Below are 21825 nucleotides of genomic sequence, written 5' to 3'. Positions count from 1 at the left end.
CAGTCAACCCCCGAATTTGGGTGACTCGTCGTAGCTTCCAATCTGGGCGACAGCGGCATCCACCATCCCTATATTTTTTTGATAATTTTTGAATTTTGAATTTTAAATTAATTAAAAAATTATATTAAATAATTAAAAATAATTTATGTTAAATATCATTAAAAGAAAGTTTTAATTTCAATTTTAATAATTATAAAATTATTTAAATTTAAATATAATTTATCTAAATGCTTTTAACTAAAGAATAATTTAAATTATTAATATATATAACTTTTATAATTATTTACATTTATATTAATTAAGATATTTTAAATTTGAAAAATGAATTTACTATATTAATTTTATACTTTGATGTTAATTTAATATTTTAATTTAAATTATAAAACTTAAAAAAATTATATTTTTCTTTCATACTTTTAAGTAAATATATTTAAAAAATACTTTATTTTTTAAATAGATGACAATGCAAAAAAAAAATCTCTCAAAACATGTAAATATATAAACACCATAAAAGTATTTTAGTCAAAAGCACCAACAAAATAAGTTTAAAAACAGCTAAAAAAACACCCCTAAACGCACAATGAGCGCGTGTAGTGCACCTTCCGTTAATTACTAACGAAATGGATACTTTTTGTTGAGTTTTACAAAATTTCGAGGGTTTTTAGCCATTTTAAAAATACAGAGAGTATTTTAACTATTTCAACAAAATACATAAGATAAAATACATTTTAGCCCATCTTATATATACACATAGGTATAAAACTTAGCAATATCTTTATTTCAATATAAAATATTAATTTGCAATTAAAAAATAAATAAAACTGCGATTACACGGTCAAACTATTGAAAATGGAATAATATTATTAAATTATAATCACGAGAAAATAAAATAATCTAAAAAATAAAAATACAATTAATGTTCTTATTATTGTCACATTTCTTAATTACTCCATGTGCCCAAAAACAAAAAGTTGCCTAGTTCACATAGCGTTGATTATTGTCACATATAGGATTCCATATTCTAAAAGTCTATGGTTGCAATTCATATATTTTGAATAAATTATATCAATCTCGCGTAAGGTTATGTCTAATTACAAATACTCTTCTTATAAGAAGTGTTTACGTAATCTTTCGTTTCTAAAAAAAAATTATTAATTTATACACTTACAATCTCATAAAATGTACTTGTATTCTATAAAGGGCGACAAATATTTTGATAATTAAACCTAATTTCAAGAATAATATCAGATATAAATTACTCCGTTTATTTATTTTTGGTCAAAAGAGTTGAATTCTTGAGAGGGCTGAGGAATAATACGTTAAAAGCTAATCCAAGTTGAAGTGATAGGTGCATTATTAAAGGGCATTTGGATCTAAAAATTTCAAGATCCTAGATTGAGAGTTGCATAAGATAATCAGACTTGGAACGCCCAAACCGGCGAGCTACACGCCTAACACTCTCTCTACCAACTCTACCACATTAATTGCCCCTTCTTACAAGATTGTATCATACTCAAACAAACATGTGAACAAGTGCCTATACCAAACCAAATGTCTATAAAATTGGATAAATTAGATCCACTCTCCCATTCTTAATACATTTATACCAAAATTATAATTACACCGATTCAAGTTTGTTCCATCTTATATGTAGCTACGTTTGTTGGGAATTCGATAATTTTAGATGTGTTGTTTTAAAAATACCCTTTATGAAAAATTAAAATGCCCTTTTGGGCCATACTTCAGATAAAGTATCAATAGTCACTTTACTGCTATAATACTAATTTAAAGTGAAAATAACTATACGAGGATAATGTAAGATGTTATTATCTCTTTTAGGCTGCGTTTTTGTCGTTCCATCAAATTTTATTTTATATTTTTTTTCCCTTTTTGAGAAAGTACAAGTGGATTCAAATACTTTTACACTTTTTTTGGGGGTTAGTGATTGTAATATTCGATTTTTAAAAGAGTATATTTATAATTATGCCAAATGTTAAAGCGTGTGTGGATGTAATTTATACAAGATTCGTATAAAGTGGAAGCTGCATGCAGCATACTGTGTCATTTCTTCCTTCTCTCCAAGACTCTTTCCCTAATTCTTGTTCTATATTCTCTTCTCTTGCTCGCAGATGAGGCCTGCCTTTCATCCAAACAAGTCCTAAAAGTAAATCAGAACTTGTTTCAAGTCTCTCTGTGTGTGTGTGTGTGTGAGAGAGAGAGAGAGAGAGAGAGAGAGAGAGATGGGAAGTGAAGAGTCCATATCCAGAAAGCATTCATGCCAACACAATCAAATGAAATACAAGCTGAAGATACTAATGCTCATTGTACTTTCCAACCTTCTCACCATATACATCTTCACAGGGCCTTACTCTTATATGCACTATCCCATTTCAAGATTTTCCCAACTCTCCACCTCCCCTGTTTTTGATTCCACCACCCTATTGCTCAAGCTCAATTCGACACGAGACGAACTCATTGCCAGCCGCTCTCAGATTGCAGACTTGCAGAAGGAACTCAGGTCAGCTCACTCTTTAGTCGAGGAGCTCGTTGTTCAACTCTCCCGCCTCAATGGAGCCATTGATCAAGCCTCTAACCCCACAAAGTTTACTTACAATGATCTTCTTGATGATGTATCTGATGAGGCTAAGCTCGCCATTGGCCCTCACAAGCTTCCACTAGGATACACTCCGAGAATGGGGTCGGATGAAGTCTACTCTTCGGTTGGAGGGGGTTGCTTGAAGCATAAAGAAGACTTGAGGAAGTATATGTCATATCAGGTTGGAGGAGAGTGTCCTGTTGATGATGTTTTTGTGCAGACTCTCATGCTTAAGGGCTGTGAGCCGCTTCCTAGACGGCGGTGCCACCCCAAGTCACCGGCTAATTATGTCGAGCCAACTCCATTGCCGGAGAGTCTGTGGTCTATTCCACCAGATTCAAGCCTTATTTGGGACCCTTACACCTGCAAGAACTACACATGCCTAGTGGAAAGAAGGAAGGCTCCAGGGTCCTATGATTGCAAAGATTGCTTTCACTTAGAAGGAAGGGAGAAGATTAGATGGCTTTTTGACAATGGCGGGCTGGATTATGGAATTGATCAAGTTCTTGCCATGAAGCCACCAGGAACCATTCGGATTGGCCTGGATATTGGAGGCGGGTCGGGGACTTTTGCTGCCAGGATGAAGGAGAAGAATGTGACCATTGTCACAACGTCGATGAACTTTGATGGCCCTTTCAACAGCTTCATTGCATCACGGGGGCTGATCCCGATGCACGTTAGCGTTTCACAGAGGTTTCCATTTTTTGAGAATACTTTGGATATCGTCCATTCAATGCATGTGCTCAGCAACTGGATCCCTGATGCTATGCTTGAGTTCACTCTGTATGATATATACAGGGTGCTGAGGCCTGGGGGACTGTTCTGGCTGGACAGGTTTTTTTGCTTTGGCTCACAGCTGAATGCTACTTATGTACCAATGTTTGATCGTGTTGGATTCAGAAGACTAAGGTGGAATACTGGCATGAAGTTGGACCGTGGCATTGATAAGAATGAGTGGTATTTCTCTGCTGTGCTGGAGAAGCCGATGACTTGAGGTATCAAACTCGTTGCTGACTTTCTCTAGCTCATAGTGATCTACCGAAATAACCACGTTCAAAGACCTCACAGTCAAATGAGGGGAATCAGCTTTCAGACGTTGCTTTCCTGGGATTGGAAAGGTCTGAGAAAGGTCAAATTTTTTAAACTGTAGCCATGTTGTTTTGTATTGTATGGAATTTTGTTTGTTGTTCTTGAACACTGTCACCTGAAAACATATTAGTTCTTCAATTTACAGCAAATATTGACTAAGAACTTATATAAACAAGATAACCTGATTAGTAGTTGATCATCAATCATTCTTTCATATTCTTGTCTTTTGCTAAATCAATATTTCAGATACACCGAATAAGAAACCTAGTAAAAAATGACTTCTTTGCACAAGAAATACAATCATTCACTCATCAAATGACTACAGCAGTTTACATGTCTTTCTCTTTTTCACATGGCATTCTTTTCCTAGGCTCTTACATCCAAAACATGCCCAATTCTCAACACATTGATCCAAATAGAAATTTACAACTTAGTTCATCTCATCATGAACCAACCCTACTTAGGTTCCAACTTTGGAGGGAGATAACCCCCACTGTAGGCAAACATACTTTCGTTACTGTAGGGATGGTTCAAACCTTTGCTTTCCTCTTCATAAGTTGCTGAAGTTGATGCAGATTCAGCATTAGGATTCAGGCCTGCAATTTCCATGATTCTCTCTATCTCTTTAACCACCTCACTCATTGTCGGCCTGTTAATGCCTGATTCTTGAACACACCTCAGAGACAGATCAACAAACTTCTCTATACTTCTTGACGACATACCTGAAGCAACTATTGGATCGAGAAAGGCCTGAAGGTTATACATATCCTTGGTCATATCCATTGCTTGCTTCACTTCTCTAACAATGTATTTCCCCTTCTCGATAGGACTTCTTGAAGTCAAGAGTTCCAGTAGCAATACGCCAAAGCTATATACGTCGCTCTTCTCAGTCAGTTGCTGTGTCATGTAATATTCAGGATCCAAGTATCCCTGATTTTGGAAAAATCGAATGACATTTCTAAGTATTGATAATCATCAGAAAAAGCTTCCTGCTATAGTTATTTGAGATTTCTAGTGCAAAACCTCAAGAACTAACACATAATTCTTCACATGAAAAGGGCAAAACATGTGGAGATCAAGAGATTGCTTTAAAGTTATACTTACCATTGTGCCTTTGACTTGAGTGGTAACATGACCCCTTTCAGATTCACCCAGAGGCTTAGAGAGGCCAAAATCGGCTACTTTAGCATTCAGGCGTTCGTCCAACAAGATATTGTTTGATTTGATGTCTCTGTGTATGATGGGAGGGTTCGCAAGGTCATGCAGATATTGCACCCCTCTGGCTGCTCCAAGAGCTATTCGGAGTCTCCTCATCCAATCCAATCTAATTCCTGATCGTCCTGAAAAGGTATCACTGAACTTGTGACATTTCTATGGGGCAATTACAAACAACCGAGATCACAAACTATAATCCATTCACAAAGTCTGCCTGTTAAAGTTATAAACTTGAAAATGAATGTATGTCTTCCTCCCATTCTGTCAGAAAGGGACCATTCTGTTTAGGTACACCCGAAGACAGGTGGTCTTTATATAGCTTGTAAGTTCACACATTCTTCTTTCCAGCTAAATTCTTTGTAAAACAAAGGGTAACTTCCAAATTTAACGGGTGAGACAGAGATTTCCCATATTGCACATGTACTAAGATCACCACAAAAGACTATTTATCAGATATAAGTATAGAAGGAGAGGGAGTACCTGAAAGACTATCCTTCAATGTGCCATTCGCAATGTACTCATACACCAGCATTTGTTCACCATGCTCGAAACAAAAGCCTACTAGACTGACAACATTCTTGTGATGAACCCTTGAGAGGAGCTCAATCTCAGTTTTGAACTCCAGACCACCCTGCATGGATCCTTGCTGAGCTCTTTTAATGGCAACCAGTTGTCCGTTGGAAAGAATTCCTCTGTATACCTGAGAAACACACCCAAAGATCAATTACAGACTGCTCAGGTCGATTGAATAACTCAGAAACATCTCTAACACCAATAGATGGTCTGATTCTAACCTTTCCATAGCCACCGCTTCCTATTTCATTGGTTTCTGAAAAGTTATTTGTGCTTCGCTTAAGTTCTTCATATGAGAAACATCTTGCTCCTTTCAACTGAGGAACACCACCACTGTTTGTGTTTGGGTCCCAGGATGCTGCAAGTATGAATACGTTGGTGACACGGCTGCTGAGGTATTTAACAGAAGTTAGGCTAAGATTGAGTCTCACACATACCAAACGGATCACTCTTCTTGGCTTCTGTTTCAGCTCTTTTCTTCTGGCGGAAAGCGTAAAATCCTGCAAGGAGTAGCAACAAAACAAGGACCGTACCACCAACTGCTGCTCCAATGATAATGCCAGTGTTGGATGACTTGTTTGACCTCTCCGTCCCACCTGAAGGATGACGTGACAGTCAACATGAAAACAGAAGTTAATAGGCAGCAAGAAACGAAAATTTTTTCTTTCAAATTTGCCCTTAGGAGAGTTCACCTGAAAAGTATGGATAGCTGTTGCCAATAAAGAAAAAGGGTCCAAATGCAGGTGGTGGCTTGAAGGTTTGATTACTCAGCATAAATCCAATTTCAGAAATTCCTGTGTGATTGAAGTAATCTTGACCAGAAGGGAATATTTGCAGAGTCACATAAAGGTAGTCATCTAAGTTCTTTGTTGGATTACTCAAAGAAACAGAATCCACGGGCATGCTATGAGACCGGAATGTAACCATCAATGCCTGCTCAAGAGAGGCAAAAATACTCGAGTTTCTGTAGTTGGAAAAGGAAGGAGCCCGGAAAAAGAGTGTACCCGTGTAGGGATATGCACATTTGCAGCTTGGGCTGGAAATTTTATTTGAAGTGCAGGAAAGAGGCGTGCAGTTTTCAGCTGGCGTCGAGTACGATGAATTAGACTGCCGAGGAATGCTACAGAAACTCTGTGTTGATCCACCATTACATATTGGATTATCTACAAGGCTGTGTATATGGACCAAAAACAAGTGACGTTTCAAGAAAAAGAAGTCTCAGCGATACTTATAACAATGAAAAAGTACAATGACAATGAGGTCACCATTTCATCTAAATGAAGTAAAAAGATTTAGAGCAGTGAGTGTTTACATGATTTGAACACTGTAACCAGCTTGCAGAGTGAAGCCTTGGATGGAGTTGTTTTGTAAATCAATCAGCTGCAGTTGGTTACTGTAGTTGGAGCCAATATTCAAGGTACCGTTGATCCGATTGTTCTTCAATGCACTGATCGCAGAGTTAACAGGAAGGAATGAAAATAAAGAAACTAGAACCAGGTGGGGTTGTGAGCTTGTCTAGAATGGGTTTCCGTACATGCCGTCAAAAGAAATAAAGTTCACTTACACAGTTTGCAACTGGAAAAGGCTAAACAAAGCAACTGGAAGTTGCCCCTGAATGTGTGTGTTCTCCATTATCCTGCAAGTTCAGAGGTAATATCAGGTTATAAATAACATAAAAAACAGCTCCTCTTTAGGCACACATTCATACAGTGACATACAGTGAAGTCAAGGACTGCAAAGATGAAAACCATGGTGGAATTTCCGTTGCAGCAAATGAATTATTGCTCAAATCCCTGCAAAATTTTAGTTAACAGTATATTATTACTCACTGTCTATGCTGAATAAACTTCTTCATTATACTAAAGTCTATGTCACCTACACATAGTTGAGGGAATTCATGCCAGTTAGGTTTGGCAAAGGTCCAGCCAACCTGTTATTTGCCAAGAACCTGAAAATGTTCGATCAGATGTGTGTTTTACTCACAAAGTAGGTGCTGGATGTAACAGTCGATAGACAGGCGTAGAAATAAAGCACTGAATTACTCGTTTATTCTCTACTTACAGCTCCTGGACGGAGGTGAGGTTATTGAGGTTTCGTGGAACTGGTCCAATTAAAGAGTTCCTGTCAAGCCGCCTGCACTAAATGAAATACTTTTCATGCACATTCTCTGAAGCCCGAAAAATGTTGATGCAGTAAACGGGATAATGTTACTTACACAACCTCCAGAGTCTGCACGAACCCAAGTGTGCTAGGGATGCTTCCAGTCAGCTGATTGTTTTCAAGAAGTCTACTCAAACAAACATTATTAAGACAAAGCTAAACAATTTGGTATGCGTTCTCAGTTGAAGTAATGGATTTTCCATATCATTCAGTTTAAACATATTTAGAGGTACTTACAAGTGTATAAGAGTCAATTTTGAGCTGAAGAGGTTGGGAGGTATTTCACCAGACAACTGATTATTTCCAAAATGGCTGCATAAGATTAGCAGGATGAGTTAATACAGCATTAACCATATCAAACTCATAAAAGCAAGTCGATGTTAACGTGAAAAAAGAGTATGCATACAAGTGCTTTGTTTTGACAAGCATATCAAGACCAGGTGTACTTCCATCAGAGACAGGGATCTTTCCACTGAGCTTATTATCGGCTAAATCCAGCCAATAAAGATTCGACAAGTTACCAATGGTAGGTGGTATCTCTCCGACGAACTTGTTTGAATTAAGCGACCTTTACCGGAAAGAATAAGATCATTAGACTTGCAATGCCAAAAGATTACGATTAGAAGAGTGTAACTTCCAAAACTCAAAGCATTAGCGTTTGCAGTCGTGCTACTACAATGCTATTAAACTGTCATGTATTCTTGCATGGGTAAGACTAATGTTTAAACATTAAGCATGAAAGATGGAACACCGGGGTTCTTACAGGTATACCAGCTGTTGTAGAGATCCTATTGAAGGGGGTATCTGACCAGAAAATCCACAACCAACAAGAATTCTGCTATGCAAGTAGGGAGAATTCCTTAGAATATGTTTATGATTTGCGTCAACTGGTTCATTAAAATGTTGCAAGATTTCTTACAGGCTTGTTAGCTTCGGAAAATTTCCAATTGCCGATGGAAGAGGTCCTGTCATACCTTCGTTATATGATAGATCCCTGTACAGATAAGCTAATTATCAAGAACTAATATCGCAATAGAGGAAAGTTGCAAACAAACTGATAGGCACCGAGCCCTCTCTAAAACAGATATAATAACCAACTTCGCAAAACAGGACACCTTCCTCCATGCAGCAATAAAATTTTGACAGGAGAATAGAAAACCTACAGGGTCTGCAACTCAGCTAGTTTTGCAATGTCTGAAGATAGCTGACCGCTCAAATTGATGCTCGCTAATGTGCTGAAATTTGACATGAAAGCGTTAACGATAAAATGATATCATAGTTTGTTTTCTTGAAGTACTGTGAATACTAGCAAAAGTACTTACATGGACACAACGCGGTTGTTAATGCAGCTAATCCCACTCCAACCATCTCCGCAAGGATCAGCCCCTGACCAGTTTGGTGGAACATTATCCCATATGTCTTTCAGAGATCGCAACGCAGCAACTGTGTATCAGATAAAATAGTTTCTTTTAATTTACAATAGGGTTACATCATGAGCCGGCTGACTACAAAATTTGTGGTTAGAACTACTCAAACACTAGCAAAATTTATTTCAGACTCCACTACTGTCGGAATATCTTATTTTGAGAGCCACACAGAAATACCAGCATAAATTATTAGAAAGACAGCACATTGATGCATGAATTTCTTGAGAAACTGCATAGCTTCTAATTTCAACCACTTTATCAAGCTATCATGTCGAAAACTTGAAACCAAACAGTAATTCAGAAAATAATTGAATATCTAGAACTGCTGGTCATTACTATCATACGTAGTAAAGATCGGCAGTAAGGAAGAGACCACCTTGGAGCAAGAATCAGCAAACTTACAGTCATATGGATCTGTCCATGCTGCAAGAACTGAAACTTGGACCAAAACAACCAGCAGAGACAGATGAATTCTCCAACTCATCATTACTCAACAGACAACCATAATCCTATAAACAGTAGAGTTCAAAAGCTCGAACGATGTGTATAGCCTCAGGAGGAGAAACCTTCAAGATGGCACCTGCTTCACAACATTGACTTGTCTCCAGCTATCCAGAGAGTTGAATGCAAATAATACCTTTCTCCCCACCAACTCATTATCAAATATCTTACCAATTACCACTTGATTTAACAAAGATTGCTGAAAATGTCTAAGAAAACATATTCTATTTGTTCACACCATGATGCTACATTTGAACTTCCTAGATAAGGTTACATTGTTTATTCCATGTTCAAGAATTTGAACAAAACAGGGGCCCCTATCATTTTCCTCCTTCTTAGCCAAACATTCATCTCCTTCAACCTGTCATAAAAGGCAGCCAGTTTTGGCAGGCTTGTAATATTTGAGACAACATGCAGAATAAAAATAGAATTTGCTCAGCACAAATGCTGATTTAGTATGAAACTTCAACTCATGTACATGATTACATTAATAAGACCTTTCAATCCCATTAAAGGTTCTTTCAAGAAATCCAATTCTTGGGTCATTTTCTGAGGAAATATTCCACACAAGTTGACTGATAAGCGCATTATAAAAGTTAAGCACCACACGCCTTTAAGGCTTGGAAGAAATATATAAATGGCAGTGGGTGAAAGACCGAGTTATTATAACAGCACTCAGGTCAAGACGTGCTAATATCTAAATTTCAGTGTGTGTGTGTGTGTTTTGATTTCATGTATGGGTAAACGTTTACCTAAGAACAAGGATTTGTTTCGTTAGTGATTTTATTCAGTTTGAAGAATACATATGATATTTTTTTTTTTTTTTTTTGATAGGGATAAAAAGTATTTAAATATCAAATCATATTTAGATTATTTTGTTGATATAATATATAAAAAAACTGAGAAGATACATAATGTACATATTTAGTGATGGTGAATAGCAATTTATCTTGTGATATTGAAAATGAGCAAATTATTCTCTTATGAAAAAAATTATAGCAATTTACTCCCTTATATTTTTTAAAATGAAGCAATTTACTACTCTGTCTAATGAGGTAAATTGCTTCATTTTAAAAATATAGGAAGGTAAGTTATTATACTTTAAAAAATATAGGATAAATTGTTATTATTTTTTTATAAAAAGGTTCATTTGTAACATCACATAGCTGTTGCTTGTAATTTTTCCTATCTAGTGGTGAAGAATTTATATGTAATGGTTTGGTGATATTTTATTAATGAATATAGGGTGATTTAATTCAAAATGATTATGAGTTATTACAATCAATGAAGTGATATGTCATAAAAAATTATAATATATGCAGTTGGGCCTAAATTAGAAATATAGCAACCGTAAATTATTATTCGCCAATGATTTATTAATTTAATTAATAGAAACTTAAATTAAAACCGCGCCTCTATGTGAATTTGTTCCAAAAATTTAAATTCTGAACGCTCTATGTTATATGTTATATTATTATTACACTTATGTTTATAATATACATGTTATAACTTTTGTATATAATTTATAAATGTAAAAGTAAATTTGGAGGGTAGATTTATAAACAAAATATTAACAAAAGTTTTCAAAAAAAAACTCTTATATTAATTGAAAAATAATTTTTAGACTAATAATTCTTGTAAAAAAAAAATTTTAAACGAAGTTCATAATAGATATTCAATAATAATAAAAAAAATAAATGTTTAATTTTTTAAATTTAACAACTAATCAAAATTCAAATATTTTTTAAAAGTCCAAAAAAATAAATTAATATTTTTATTATTAAATTATTATAATTTAATATGCATTCTTTTAAGCATATATGTATGTTACAAGACAAAAGGGGAGAGAGAGGGAGACCGGGAGAAAGTGGAAGGCCATGTAAGAAAGGAATTTTTTAATTCTACCTTAAACTAACCAATGGAAAAATGTATCCCGTAAATATACTATCCCGTAAATGTAAGAAAAATATACTAACCAATGGAAAAATGTAAGAAAAATGTCCCACCAAGAAGTGGGATATACTATCCCGTAAATCAGGATTGAGACTGGTATTGATATACAATAAAAGGTGATTATGTATAATAAGTAATCTTATTATGCCTAATCACACGAAACCAAACGGGAATTATGAGTATTGTTTGTTTGTTTTCGAAAAAAATAAAGAAGTTGTATTGAATTGACACAGCCAACAGCATTACAGTATTTACTCACATTCTTTACCTAATGTATGCATGCACTTTCTATGATCAACAAATGAAACAGCCTACTGGCCTGTTAAGAAACAGAGGATCAAGAAACTGACAATCTTCCGTCCTCTTTTAACGGGCTGTTCTGTGGACGGAAACAATTGCTCTGACTGTGAATAGAGCGTCGGACTCCCTCACTGATGCTGTAAACGGAAAGGGAACGAACCATAGCTTACATCAAACCCCTCAGCGGCGTAAGAATGGAGCGGACTCTCGTCGATTGTTTCATCAAAGCTGGATGAATCAAACCTCTTCTCTGTTTTTCTGTCAAGAGCAACCAACTCTATGATGTTCTCTATCTCTCTCACGACCTCGCCCATCTTTGGTCTGTCAGCAGCCGATTCTCTCACGCAGCTCATTGCCAGGTGAACAAACTTCCCCAGGCCGACAAGCTTTGATCCTGACTCCAAGGTTGGATCAATGATCTGGTCAAAATTTTGAGCCTCTTTCGTATTTCCCATTGCCTCCTGAACTAATCTTACGATGTGTTTTCCGTGCTGTATCGGGGCTTTAGCAGTCATCAGTTCTAGTAGTACGACTCCAAAGCTATATACATCACTTTTCTCAGTTAACTGTTGAGTCATGTAGTATTCAGGATCCATGTATCCCTGGAGTGAAAATGATACATCTTTGATAGGATATAAAGTGTTTACTCGCATAAAGAAAAACAATGCATTATGTCGCTCATCAGACCAATGTGTGCTAACGGGTAAACAGTTTGCTTCTCAGGAATCAAACAAGGAAGAAGATGATCAGGAGGAACTAAACAGTTATAATGAGATCATAACAGAACTTGAGAAGAGAAAGAAACCAAAAACAATTTTTGCGGGTCTGCATTCTTTTTAAACTTATCAGTCAGGCTTAAGTTTTTGAACTTCATTCACTCACCAGTGTCCCTTTGACTTGCGTTGTAACGTAACCCTTGCCAGTATCACCCAAGAGTTTTGACAGGCCAAAATCAGCAACTTTTGCATTTAGATTATTGTCCAGCAAGATGTTGGTTGATTTGACATCCCTGTGTATGATGGGAGGATCGGTAAGTTCATGCAAATACGACAGACCTCTGGCAGCATCAAGGGCTACTTTCAGTCTTTTATTCCAGTCCAACCAGAATCCTGACTTCCCTGCAGATACGAATATTAATGATAATGAATCCACATAGACTAACCTTTTCAGAGTAATTAGTACCTTATCCTAGGTTCTCATGGACTAAGACAAGATTTAAGTGTTGAGAATTGTAAGACAGGACCGAAACATGCGTGGGAAACAAGAAGGAATAAAATTAGCCTATTCTAATGATCTGTCTTTCTCAGGTTAAATGGCCTATGCAAGATACAAGTGAGAACTTTTGGCACATTGCTGGGTGTGGCTGATCCTGTAGAATATGGGAAGAAGTACCACTCATGGTACAAATAGCTGAGAATTGAGGTAGTCACCTGAGAGACAATCCCTAAGTGTACCATTAGATATATACTCATAGACCAACATTTGTTCCCCCAGCTCGTAACAGAATCCCACAAGGCTGACGACATTCTTATGATGAATCCTTGACAAAAGCTCAATCTCTGTTTTGAACTCAGTCGCTCCCTGCATTGATCCTTGTTGAGCTCGCTTTATAGCTACTACTTGTGTAGAAGCAACAGTTCCCTTATAAACCTGTCAGTGCACCATGAAACATAGGGTTTATACATGTTCGACTGATACCTTTAGACATACATATGAAGATAATTTTATGCAGCGTGAGGAGGCAACACATTATTTAACAAGTTTGCAATCCCTGAAGCACAAATGAGTACCAGGAATACATAAATTAGAATAACTTAACCAAATAATAGGTTGGGCGAAAGACAAGCCTTTAAACACTTCTCTATGCATGAAAGAGATGAAAAAGTAATTTGAATTGGACATCTAACCATAATTAATCCAAAGGTTATTCTGGGGATGGGGGCCAAGCATCAACTGAAAGTAGGGGTACCAAGAAGACAATTTTAGTTCACAAATGAGAAAACAGAGAATGTTAAGAATGTAAGAACCTTTCCATATCCTCCAGAACCAATGCAATTTGATTCTGAAAAGTTGTTGGTGCATTTCTTCAGATCTTCAAAGGAGAACCATTTTGCTCCCTGAAGCTGCGGGACGGAACCGCTCTCTTTTTCAGGGTTCCAGGAAGCTGCATTCATTCGACATTTGGTGAGATAGGATGGATTTTAGCTGACAATTTTATTGTCTTTGTCTAAGTCAAGAGCTATCTTACCAAATGGATTGCTCATTTCCATAGCTCTTCTCGCCTTTTTCCTCTGACGAAGAGCATAAATTCCAGCCAAGACTATAAGGAGCACAAGAATCGAACCACCAACTGCTACTCCAACAATAATGCCAACATGGGATGGCTTTTTTGATCCTAAAAGGTAATTATTAAATTAATAACCTTTAGGGTGGATTAGACAAAGATTCATTGTCATAACAATAAATGATCACTGGAAGTAATGCTACAGTGTGTCCAGTTGTGAGCGTAACAAGGGTACCTGGGAGACAACAATATTGTTCATCAATGAAGAAAAATGGTCCAAAATATTGGATCTCAAAGGGTTGGCGGTTGAGTAGGAAGCCCATATCAGAAATTGATGTCCGATTGAATGAATCTTCGCCAGAAGGAAATATTTGCAGTTGGAACTGTAGGTAAATGTCTATCATTGGACTACTAAGGTTGACTGAATCAACTGGAATCCCACTGGAGCGAAAAGCAGTCATCAGAGACCTACTAAGGATGCGGTAATATGTTAAATTTTGCATATCCGTGAAGGAAAAAGAATAGAAGTGCAGAGTTCCAGTGTATGGATGTGAGCACTGGCAATTAGGACTCAATATTTCATGTGAACCGCAGGACATTACTCCACATCTATTTGATGGCAAAAGATCGTTGCTACGCCTCTGAACAGAACAAAATTTTGCATTTGCTCCGTTTGTGTTGCAAACAGGGTTTTGAACAAGTCTGTCACAGACAGAAAGCAAGAAACACCTTCAGCTGAGTTTGTATTTGAGTAATAACACTAACCCAATATTTATTTATATTCAACGAACCTAGTAGACTGCAGCCTAAGATTTTGCAAATGCAAGAATTAAGCTAAAAGATAGGCTTACGTTAGCTGCAAGTTGTAATCTGATTTTTGCTGAAAGTCAGTGATGGAATTATTCTGCAAATCAACTGTCAAGTTACTGCTGTAGCTATTACCAATATCCAAGATTCCACTTAAATTGTTGTTGCTGAGCACCCTGATATGGATGAGACATTTGTTATAAATTGGAGAAAGCATGGCAATACATCTATATCCGAGTATAGCTTGAGGATCCGAATTTCCTAGATATGAGCTTACACAGTCTCCAATTGAGGAAGTCTGAAGATGTCAACTGGAATTTGTCCTTGAAGTCTTGTATTGCCCATTATTCTGGAATCACTTATTAATTAGTGCGAGAAAAGGGTCTATGCTATAATTGACTAACTGGATCTACTTGCATAAAAAGATTTCACAGATATAATGAACATGCACAATAAACATTTTCAAGTGACATTCTGAAAATACAAATGACCAACATTTTCAAGGTTCTGGTGCCACAGAGAGAAGGGTCTACCATTACCAATGAGACTCCGAACACAACAAATATATGTACATACAAGCAGAAGCTTGCAGCTAATGAGAAAAATAGAGAGGACAGAAGTAGAGAGAAAGAGAGTACAATGTTGTCAAAGACTGGAGGCTTGAGAACCATTTCGGAACTCCTGATGCTTTGAAACTATTATTGCTCATGTCCCTGCAATTGTCATTGATCAGGCAGCCATCTGAGACTAACAAACGACATCACATGAATGTCAATGATGAGATGGAGAGAAACAAACAATCCATGATAGGAGTAAATAACCAACTCCTTATGAACTGAAATTCATATCACAAAAACGAGTCAACCGTCTTTGCTCAGGTGCTCATGAATTTACAGATTGGAATACTTGTTACCAACTTACACGTAGTATAGGGAGTGCATGCCTGTGAGGTTGGGAATATTTCCATTGAAATTGTTATTGGACAAGTACCTGGGAGGATAACCACCAAACGGAACTACTTTAGGAATTTCAAAGAAAGCAGTTTCACATCTTACTTCTGAGAGAATCAGTACGTGCTACAAATTTTTGCTTTGGTCCACTTACAGCTCATTTAGACTTGTAAGGTTACTGAGATTTGGAGGGATAGGTCCATCAAGAGAATTCCAGTCAAAGCGTCTGTATCCAAGAGAAGATTTTCAAGCATCATTGCAGAAATAGTTCAGGGCAAACAAAGTATCGTACAAATTTGAGAAGACTGGCAGAGATACTCACACGACCAACAATGTCTGAACATATCCGAGAGAAAAGGGTAAGTTCCCTGTAAGTTTGTTGTTGTCAAATATCCTAAAGTGAAAAATGGTGTTGTTAATGAGAGATAAAAGTCGAAACGATTGATGAGGTGACTAACCTTTTAATTAAGTACAGGACCAAGCATAAAGTTTTTCCGTGTTAATATACTGATATCTCAATGATTCCAAAGAATCTAAAAGAAAAACAAATTGAAGACGGTGAAGAAGAGCGACTAAGAATTTTCTCAACACAATTTTCTGAAATATATCCAAAAACCTGTGTCTTCCACTCTGCAACGATGGCAAGAAAAGAAATGCTGCTGTTTTGGTGTTTGACTAAGGAAGGTGATATCAGAAATAAAATGTAATAACCCATGCCAAAAAGTTCTGAAAATAAATTACTCAATGCATTCCTATAGAAGTTTTAAGTTGGTATATTGAAAATTAAATAAGTATGAAAATTTTCTGTTGATGGTCAAATGAAAATAAAAATACTACAGCAACCAAGAGTACATTGTTTATACAAATGATCGGGTTTGTAGATACAGAAACACAATGAGTGAAAAAGCAAACTCACACGTGTACCAGGTTCATATTTGAACTGAATAGTTGATCAGGGATCGAGCCAGAAAGCTGATTATTTGAGAAATGGCTGTAAACAATGAAGAGGCATTCGCATGATCAGATAAAGTATGCCAACAAGGAAAACTGAAAAAGTTGATGGTTCTAAAAGAGGAAGCTTACAAGTGTCTAGCTCGAAGTAGCAGATCCAGACCAGGTGCAGTTTCAGTAGAGACAGGGATTGTGCCATTAAGCTTGTTCATACTAAGATCCAGCCAAGACAGCTGAGATAAATTGCCAATGGAAGGTGGAATTGACCCACTAAAGCTATTAGAGTTTAAAGATCTGTAAAACGACAAAGTTTACAATATTCAGTTCCCAGTTAAGCTGCGTTATTATGAAATCCCAAAAGGACCACAAGGAAGTTTGAAATCCTTCAGAAGTCAATGCTAATTGATAAACTTTTGACAACGTAAAAAAAGTGTATACGATTTAACTCCTCACATGTATACAAGCTGCTGGAGAGATCCTATTGAATCGGGAATAGGACCGAAAAAGCTGCAGCCGATCAAAATCCTACATGACAAGAAAAATCGTAGATACAATGTAAGTACGAATTGACATGTTAGTCCAAGTGCAGGCACAGGAAAAAGTGAAGTTCTTCCATACAAAACCGTAAGGTTCTTCAAGTTCCCTATAGAAGATGGAAGAACCCCTTTCAGACCAATGTTATTGGAAAGATCCCTGCATACAGAAGCATTGAATCAGAAAATGCAGGACACTGATGAATTCTATTGTTGAATGCAATTGAATCTAGGACCATAATTGTGATCTAAGAATGAGAATCCAGTATGTTTATTTTCTTTCTTTTCTCCTTCTTGAAACTACAAGAACTGTAATACAAGGTGGCAGGACACAATGGAAATAATTGACACCATAAGTCTGCCACCAGTTCCGCATTATGCCAGAACCCAAATCACTGAACTTCTGCAAAAATTATTCCGTAACTGGTAAATACTATCTACCACCTTTAATACCAGAGAAAAAAGATTATTAATGCAATTCTGGTAATGTTAAACTATAAAAGGCGCTTGCAGAAAGAGGAAAGATCCAATTGCACAGGAGTAAATTTATTGACTGATATGGTTTGCTTGTAGACCAACCAATTGATTGCCATTCATATGGATTCTTGTAAGAGTAACATATGAGTATTGAAATATGGAATAATAATAGCTTAGGACCTAGAAGCGAACAACAGAAACAGGAACATACAAAAACTGTAATCCAGTCAATGATGAAATATCACTGAACTCGCTACCTTCCAAGCCCGTGCCTGCCAACATTCTGCAATTAAAGTACTAACATTAAAAAAGAAGGTTATAAGAAAACTATGGGGAAGCATTTCATAGCATTTAAATGCTGACTCACAAAGATGTCACACGTGTATCTGTGCAATTAATACCATCCCACTTGCTGCCACAAGGGTCACCACCCACCCAGTTTGGCGGCAGGTTTTTCCAGGTAGCTTTGAGAGCAATTAGAGCAGCAACTGGAACAGATACAAAATGGTGGATTTTACTTCTATGCAACATAAAGTATATCCCACCACAACCATGAGCATACTAGATAAGTTTGAAAAATGCATTTAAGTCTTGTGTCTATATGAGAACCATTTAACATTTAACGATCACTATAACTGTATCCTAATCTTTAACACTATCCATAGAGATACCAGATGAGAAACGAAAATAAATTCAGCCTCATCCTACTGTGACTTTCAGTTCTTTTTTGGTTTTCTAGTGGTGTTTCAAAAGGAATTATTAATTGATGCACAGAGATGTCATATGTTGCCGATTTTTCCATACATAATATATGTAGAGATGTGTTGCTGCACTGGAGGATCTGTTTTGATAGAATTAATCACAGAAAGCATTATCTTATTTTTTCCTGTATGAATTGTAAGCAATAATCACTGGAGTAAACTATATTTTCTGTCTTTTATATCATCACGCTGAAAGAGAATAACAACATCCTGCAAATAGTTTTTGCTGCTACAATATCTGAAACCAATATCGTTAATAAATTTTTGTAATATTCCCGACTATGCCCACAAGAGTCATACAGCCACTTAAAATTCAATAACATGTAGCTAATTTATCTAGACATCAAACCAACTAATATTAGCAAAAGTGGTCCTGAGAAATGTGCCATCTGAATCATTTTTCAGTCCCAGTTTTTGAGCTATTTTATCAAGTATAGACAAAGAAACTCGTCCCTAAATCAATGGAGTACCGTAATACTAAACCTCCCAGACTCCAGGGATGCATGTCAGGCCTAGTTCAACTGACCAAGAATAACAAATGCAAAACAAAAAGTGTTTGCACAGAAATTTGAAACAACATGCGATCATGGAAAATTACTTACGATCACCACTATATGTGACTGCAAATATAGCCAGAATCCGAGTGGAAACAAGCAGGAGGAAGACCAGAACTCTAGAACTCATTTCCAAGAGACTTATCATATTCTCCATAGACATTTTAAAACTGATGAAGAAATCTAAAGTTTCTTGAAGAGAGAAAAGAAGCTTAGGACAAATGTCCTTGTGGTAGTTCACCCCTATGCCTAACCAGACACAGATAAGTCCAAACTGACTCAGTCTCCAATTTATTTCAACAGTTTTATAATGATGTTACATGTAAAAAATATGCCTATTGTGTGTCTCAATATAACTGCTCCCAACCAAAAAAACAATTCCAAATATTTGCTTGGTCACACCCGAGTAAGTCCTACAAGGTCTCATTCGGCACAATCACAATCATCATAATATATGAGTTTCGCTCATATGTTATTAGAGCTTGAAATCTGTCCCAACGTTACATGTAGAACTAAAATAATAATTTTTCAATACTTTACGGACTGCATAAATAGTTGATGGACATGAAACTATCTTGATAAAAACCAATCTCGAACAACAAGAACATACAAAAATTATCTAAACAACATAAATTTTGCTCTATATACGCCTACTCATAATAAGTCAAAAAGATTGCTCATATGACCTTGTAAAAATGATTCCTCATGCCTATAAGGCCACAAGCATGTCTTTGCATTCCACCCTGTATCACTCTTTCGTCTTTTGCTAACATGGCCTACAAAAATAGAAAAAAAAAAAAAAAGTACAAACCCATATCAAGAACACTGATAAACTACATGATTAATTGCATAATATTCAATTCTGACATTGTAGGCCAGAAAAAAAATAGAAATAAAAAATTGTAGTGCTGACATTGACGTTGGCCTTATAAAAATGGGTTCTTGGTCAAATTCCTTGATCCAACAGCTATTCACAATTGGAGACGGTTTGAACTGGAATCTCTAAAGAACTCAAAAGGCTTACAGCCAAAAACCTACAAAGCTGGAAACCAATAGAAAAAGGAAATTCCACAGTTATGCCGCCCTCTTCCTATTCATATAAGTCCATGTCTGCCGTTCTCGTACGACAAATAAATTTCAACGAAAATTTACTATTGATATTAATAAAAAAAACTAAATAAAAATTTATATTTATTTTTTATTGACGTGTTACTGTTTATTGTAAATCTAATAATTTTTTTTCATTTAAAATACCTTATAATAATAGAGATATACCTCGTCACAGCATAAAGACATATAAAAATAAACTCATTGTTAAATGTGCGTTAAATCGTGAAATATCAATAATTTTATAAATAATAAAAATATATTATAATTATATTAAAATTCAAAAAATATAACTACGTTCTTTTACTAATATTATAATTATTTAATTAAAAGTGATGAGTCTTTAGGTTGGCCCAACAGGCGTGGGCAGAAGTACAACTCATACGGTCGCCTTTGAGAAGCCCAATTGAGATTGAAGTTAGAAAAGCATATAAAAATAATTTGGCCCACCTCTATGCTCTATTGCTTTTATATTATTATTATTATTATGTATCATATTTATTTAAATTAATTAAGCATTGAAATCTATAACCCTACAATTATTTGAAATTTAATCCAAAGCGAATATAATCTCAAACTTGTTTGAAATTTAATAATTATTATTTTTCTTAAATTCGTATACCGAAGAGCAATCTAATAAATAAAAAAACAAGAAAGACACGAAATATTACAAGGGCAAAAAAATTGTCTTCCTTATTTTCAGTACCATATCCTCATCAATGCTTATTTTTAGAGTACTATATCAAATTTTATAAGAACTCGACGAAATTTACCCTTATTTTTATGGTATGTATAGCCATCACCCATGCATCATCTCACACAATTTGTATAGGGTTCATCTTGATTCCCTTATTACAGAACTGATCTAAATATGATAAGGTTATTATTATGTCGTCCCAACAAATTGAGTAATCTCAAATATTTCACTCAAGTGGAGAGATTAACCTTATGATCCATTAATCAACTCGAATACAACGCGACCTGAATCACAACAACTACTCATAATCCCCGCAAATATTAATGGAGTAGAAGAAGATATTGGGGGACAACATATGTGAGGTAGGTGTGGGTGAGGAATGAGTGAATGATAAATATTCCTTGACACGACAACCAACGGCCACATAAGTAAACATCATTCTACCTCAACCATACATTTCTTGTCCCACTCATTTTGTTTGGCTATCTATATATATCCAAAAATACATACATACATTTATCTCCCCTACTGCTGTGTGTGCCTGCGATGCGCCCAAAATGTATAGTACAGGACAAGATTTTTAACTATATATACATATATATATATATATAGATCCATGACTTTGTTCACAAAACTGTGTTTAGTGATTCCAACAACATAACATGAGAAGTAATTTTGTTCAAACAAATAATTTAAAAACAATAAGTGTTATATTTATTAGCTTATACATACGAATGATATCTCAATTATAGGATCAGAAAAAGTGCCTTTAAACCTTTTTTTTTTTTTTTTGTGGCTGCAAGTAACTTTTGATATTAAGTTTGAATTTTGTCAATTCTCTAAAAGAAAATTTAAAAAAAAAATCATTTTTTTCCTGAAAATTCTTAGCC

At 35.8% G+C, this 21825-nt stretch overlaps 3 protein-coding genes across 4 annotated transcripts; 1 reads left to right on the top strand and 2 right to left on the bottom strand.

Annotated features, from left to right (window-relative positions):
- Positions 1–1662: 1662 nt before the first annotated feature.
- On the top strand, positions 1663–3888 carry LOC105169030 (putative methyltransferase At1g29790). Its single transcript, XM_011089288.3, has one exon. It carries the CDS (start codon positions 2241–2243, stop codon positions 3588–3590), a length of 1350 nt encoding a protein of 449 aa, XP_011087590.1. The 5' UTR covers positions 1663–2240; the 3' UTR covers positions 3591–3888.
- Positions 3889–3950: 62 nt separating this feature from the next.
- Positions 3951–10031, bottom strand: LOC105169417 (leucine-rich repeat receptor protein kinase HPCA1). Its single transcript, XM_011089809.3, has 19 exons — positions 9463–10031; positions 8956–9076; positions 8797–8868; positions 8553–8627; positions 8397–8468; positions 8040–8201; positions 7871–7945; positions 7689–7760; positions 7535–7606; positions 7353–7421; positions 7192–7266; positions 7038–7109; positions 6786–6920; positions 6166–6644; positions 5911–6069; positions 5695–5831; positions 5381–5600; positions 4790–5025; positions 3951–4615 (listed from the first exon to the last, which is right to left on the bottom strand). The coding sequence occupies exons 1-19, from the start codon at positions 9545–9547 to the stop codon at positions 4142–4144; spliced, it is 2862 nt and encodes a 953-aa protein (XP_011088111.3). The 5' UTR covers positions 9548–10031; the 3' UTR covers positions 3951–4141.
- Positions 10032–11591: 1560 nt separating this feature from the next.
- LOC105169416 (leucine-rich repeat receptor protein kinase HPCA1) lies at positions 11592–20239 on the bottom strand. 2 transcript variants are annotated; one of them, XM_088883301.1, is made up of 20 exons: positions 20045–20239; positions 19818–19907; positions 18184–18304; positions 18028–18099; positions 17425–17499; positions 17260–17331; positions 16939–17100; positions 16772–16846; positions 16178–16249; positions 16010–16081; positions 15827–15895; positions 15544–15618; positions 15183–15254; positions 14950–15081; positions 14334–14800; positions 14063–14209; positions 13842–13978; positions 13245–13464; positions 12697–12932; positions 11592–12416 (listed from the first exon to the last, which is right to left on the bottom strand). In XM_088883301.1, the coding sequence occupies exons 4-20, from the start codon at positions 18096–18098 to the stop codon at positions 11943–11945; spliced, it is 2628 nt and encodes an 875-aa protein (XP_088739427.1). In that variant the 5' UTR covers position 18099; positions 18184–18304; positions 19818–19907; positions 20045–20239; the 3' UTR covers positions 11592–11942. The 2 variants fall into 2 exon arrangements, with proteins under 2 accessions (XP_088739427.1, XP_011088110.2); XM_011089808.3 differs by lacking the exons at positions 19818–19907; positions 20045–20239 and adding an exon at positions 19180–19403.
- Between the last annotated feature and the right edge of the window lie 1586 nt (positions 20240–21825).

This window comes from Sesamum indicum, linkage group LG8, assembly GCF_026168435.1.
Source record: "Sesamum indicum cultivar Baizhima isolate 11 linkage group LG8, ASM2616843v1, whole genome shotgun sequence".
In the NCBI taxonomy this organism is placed as follows: Eukaryota; Viridiplantae; Streptophyta; class Magnoliopsida; order Lamiales; family Pedaliaceae; genus Sesamum; species Sesamum indicum.
Note: the sequence above shows the minus strand (reverse complement) of the source record. Positions and strands in the feature narration are given on the sequence as shown.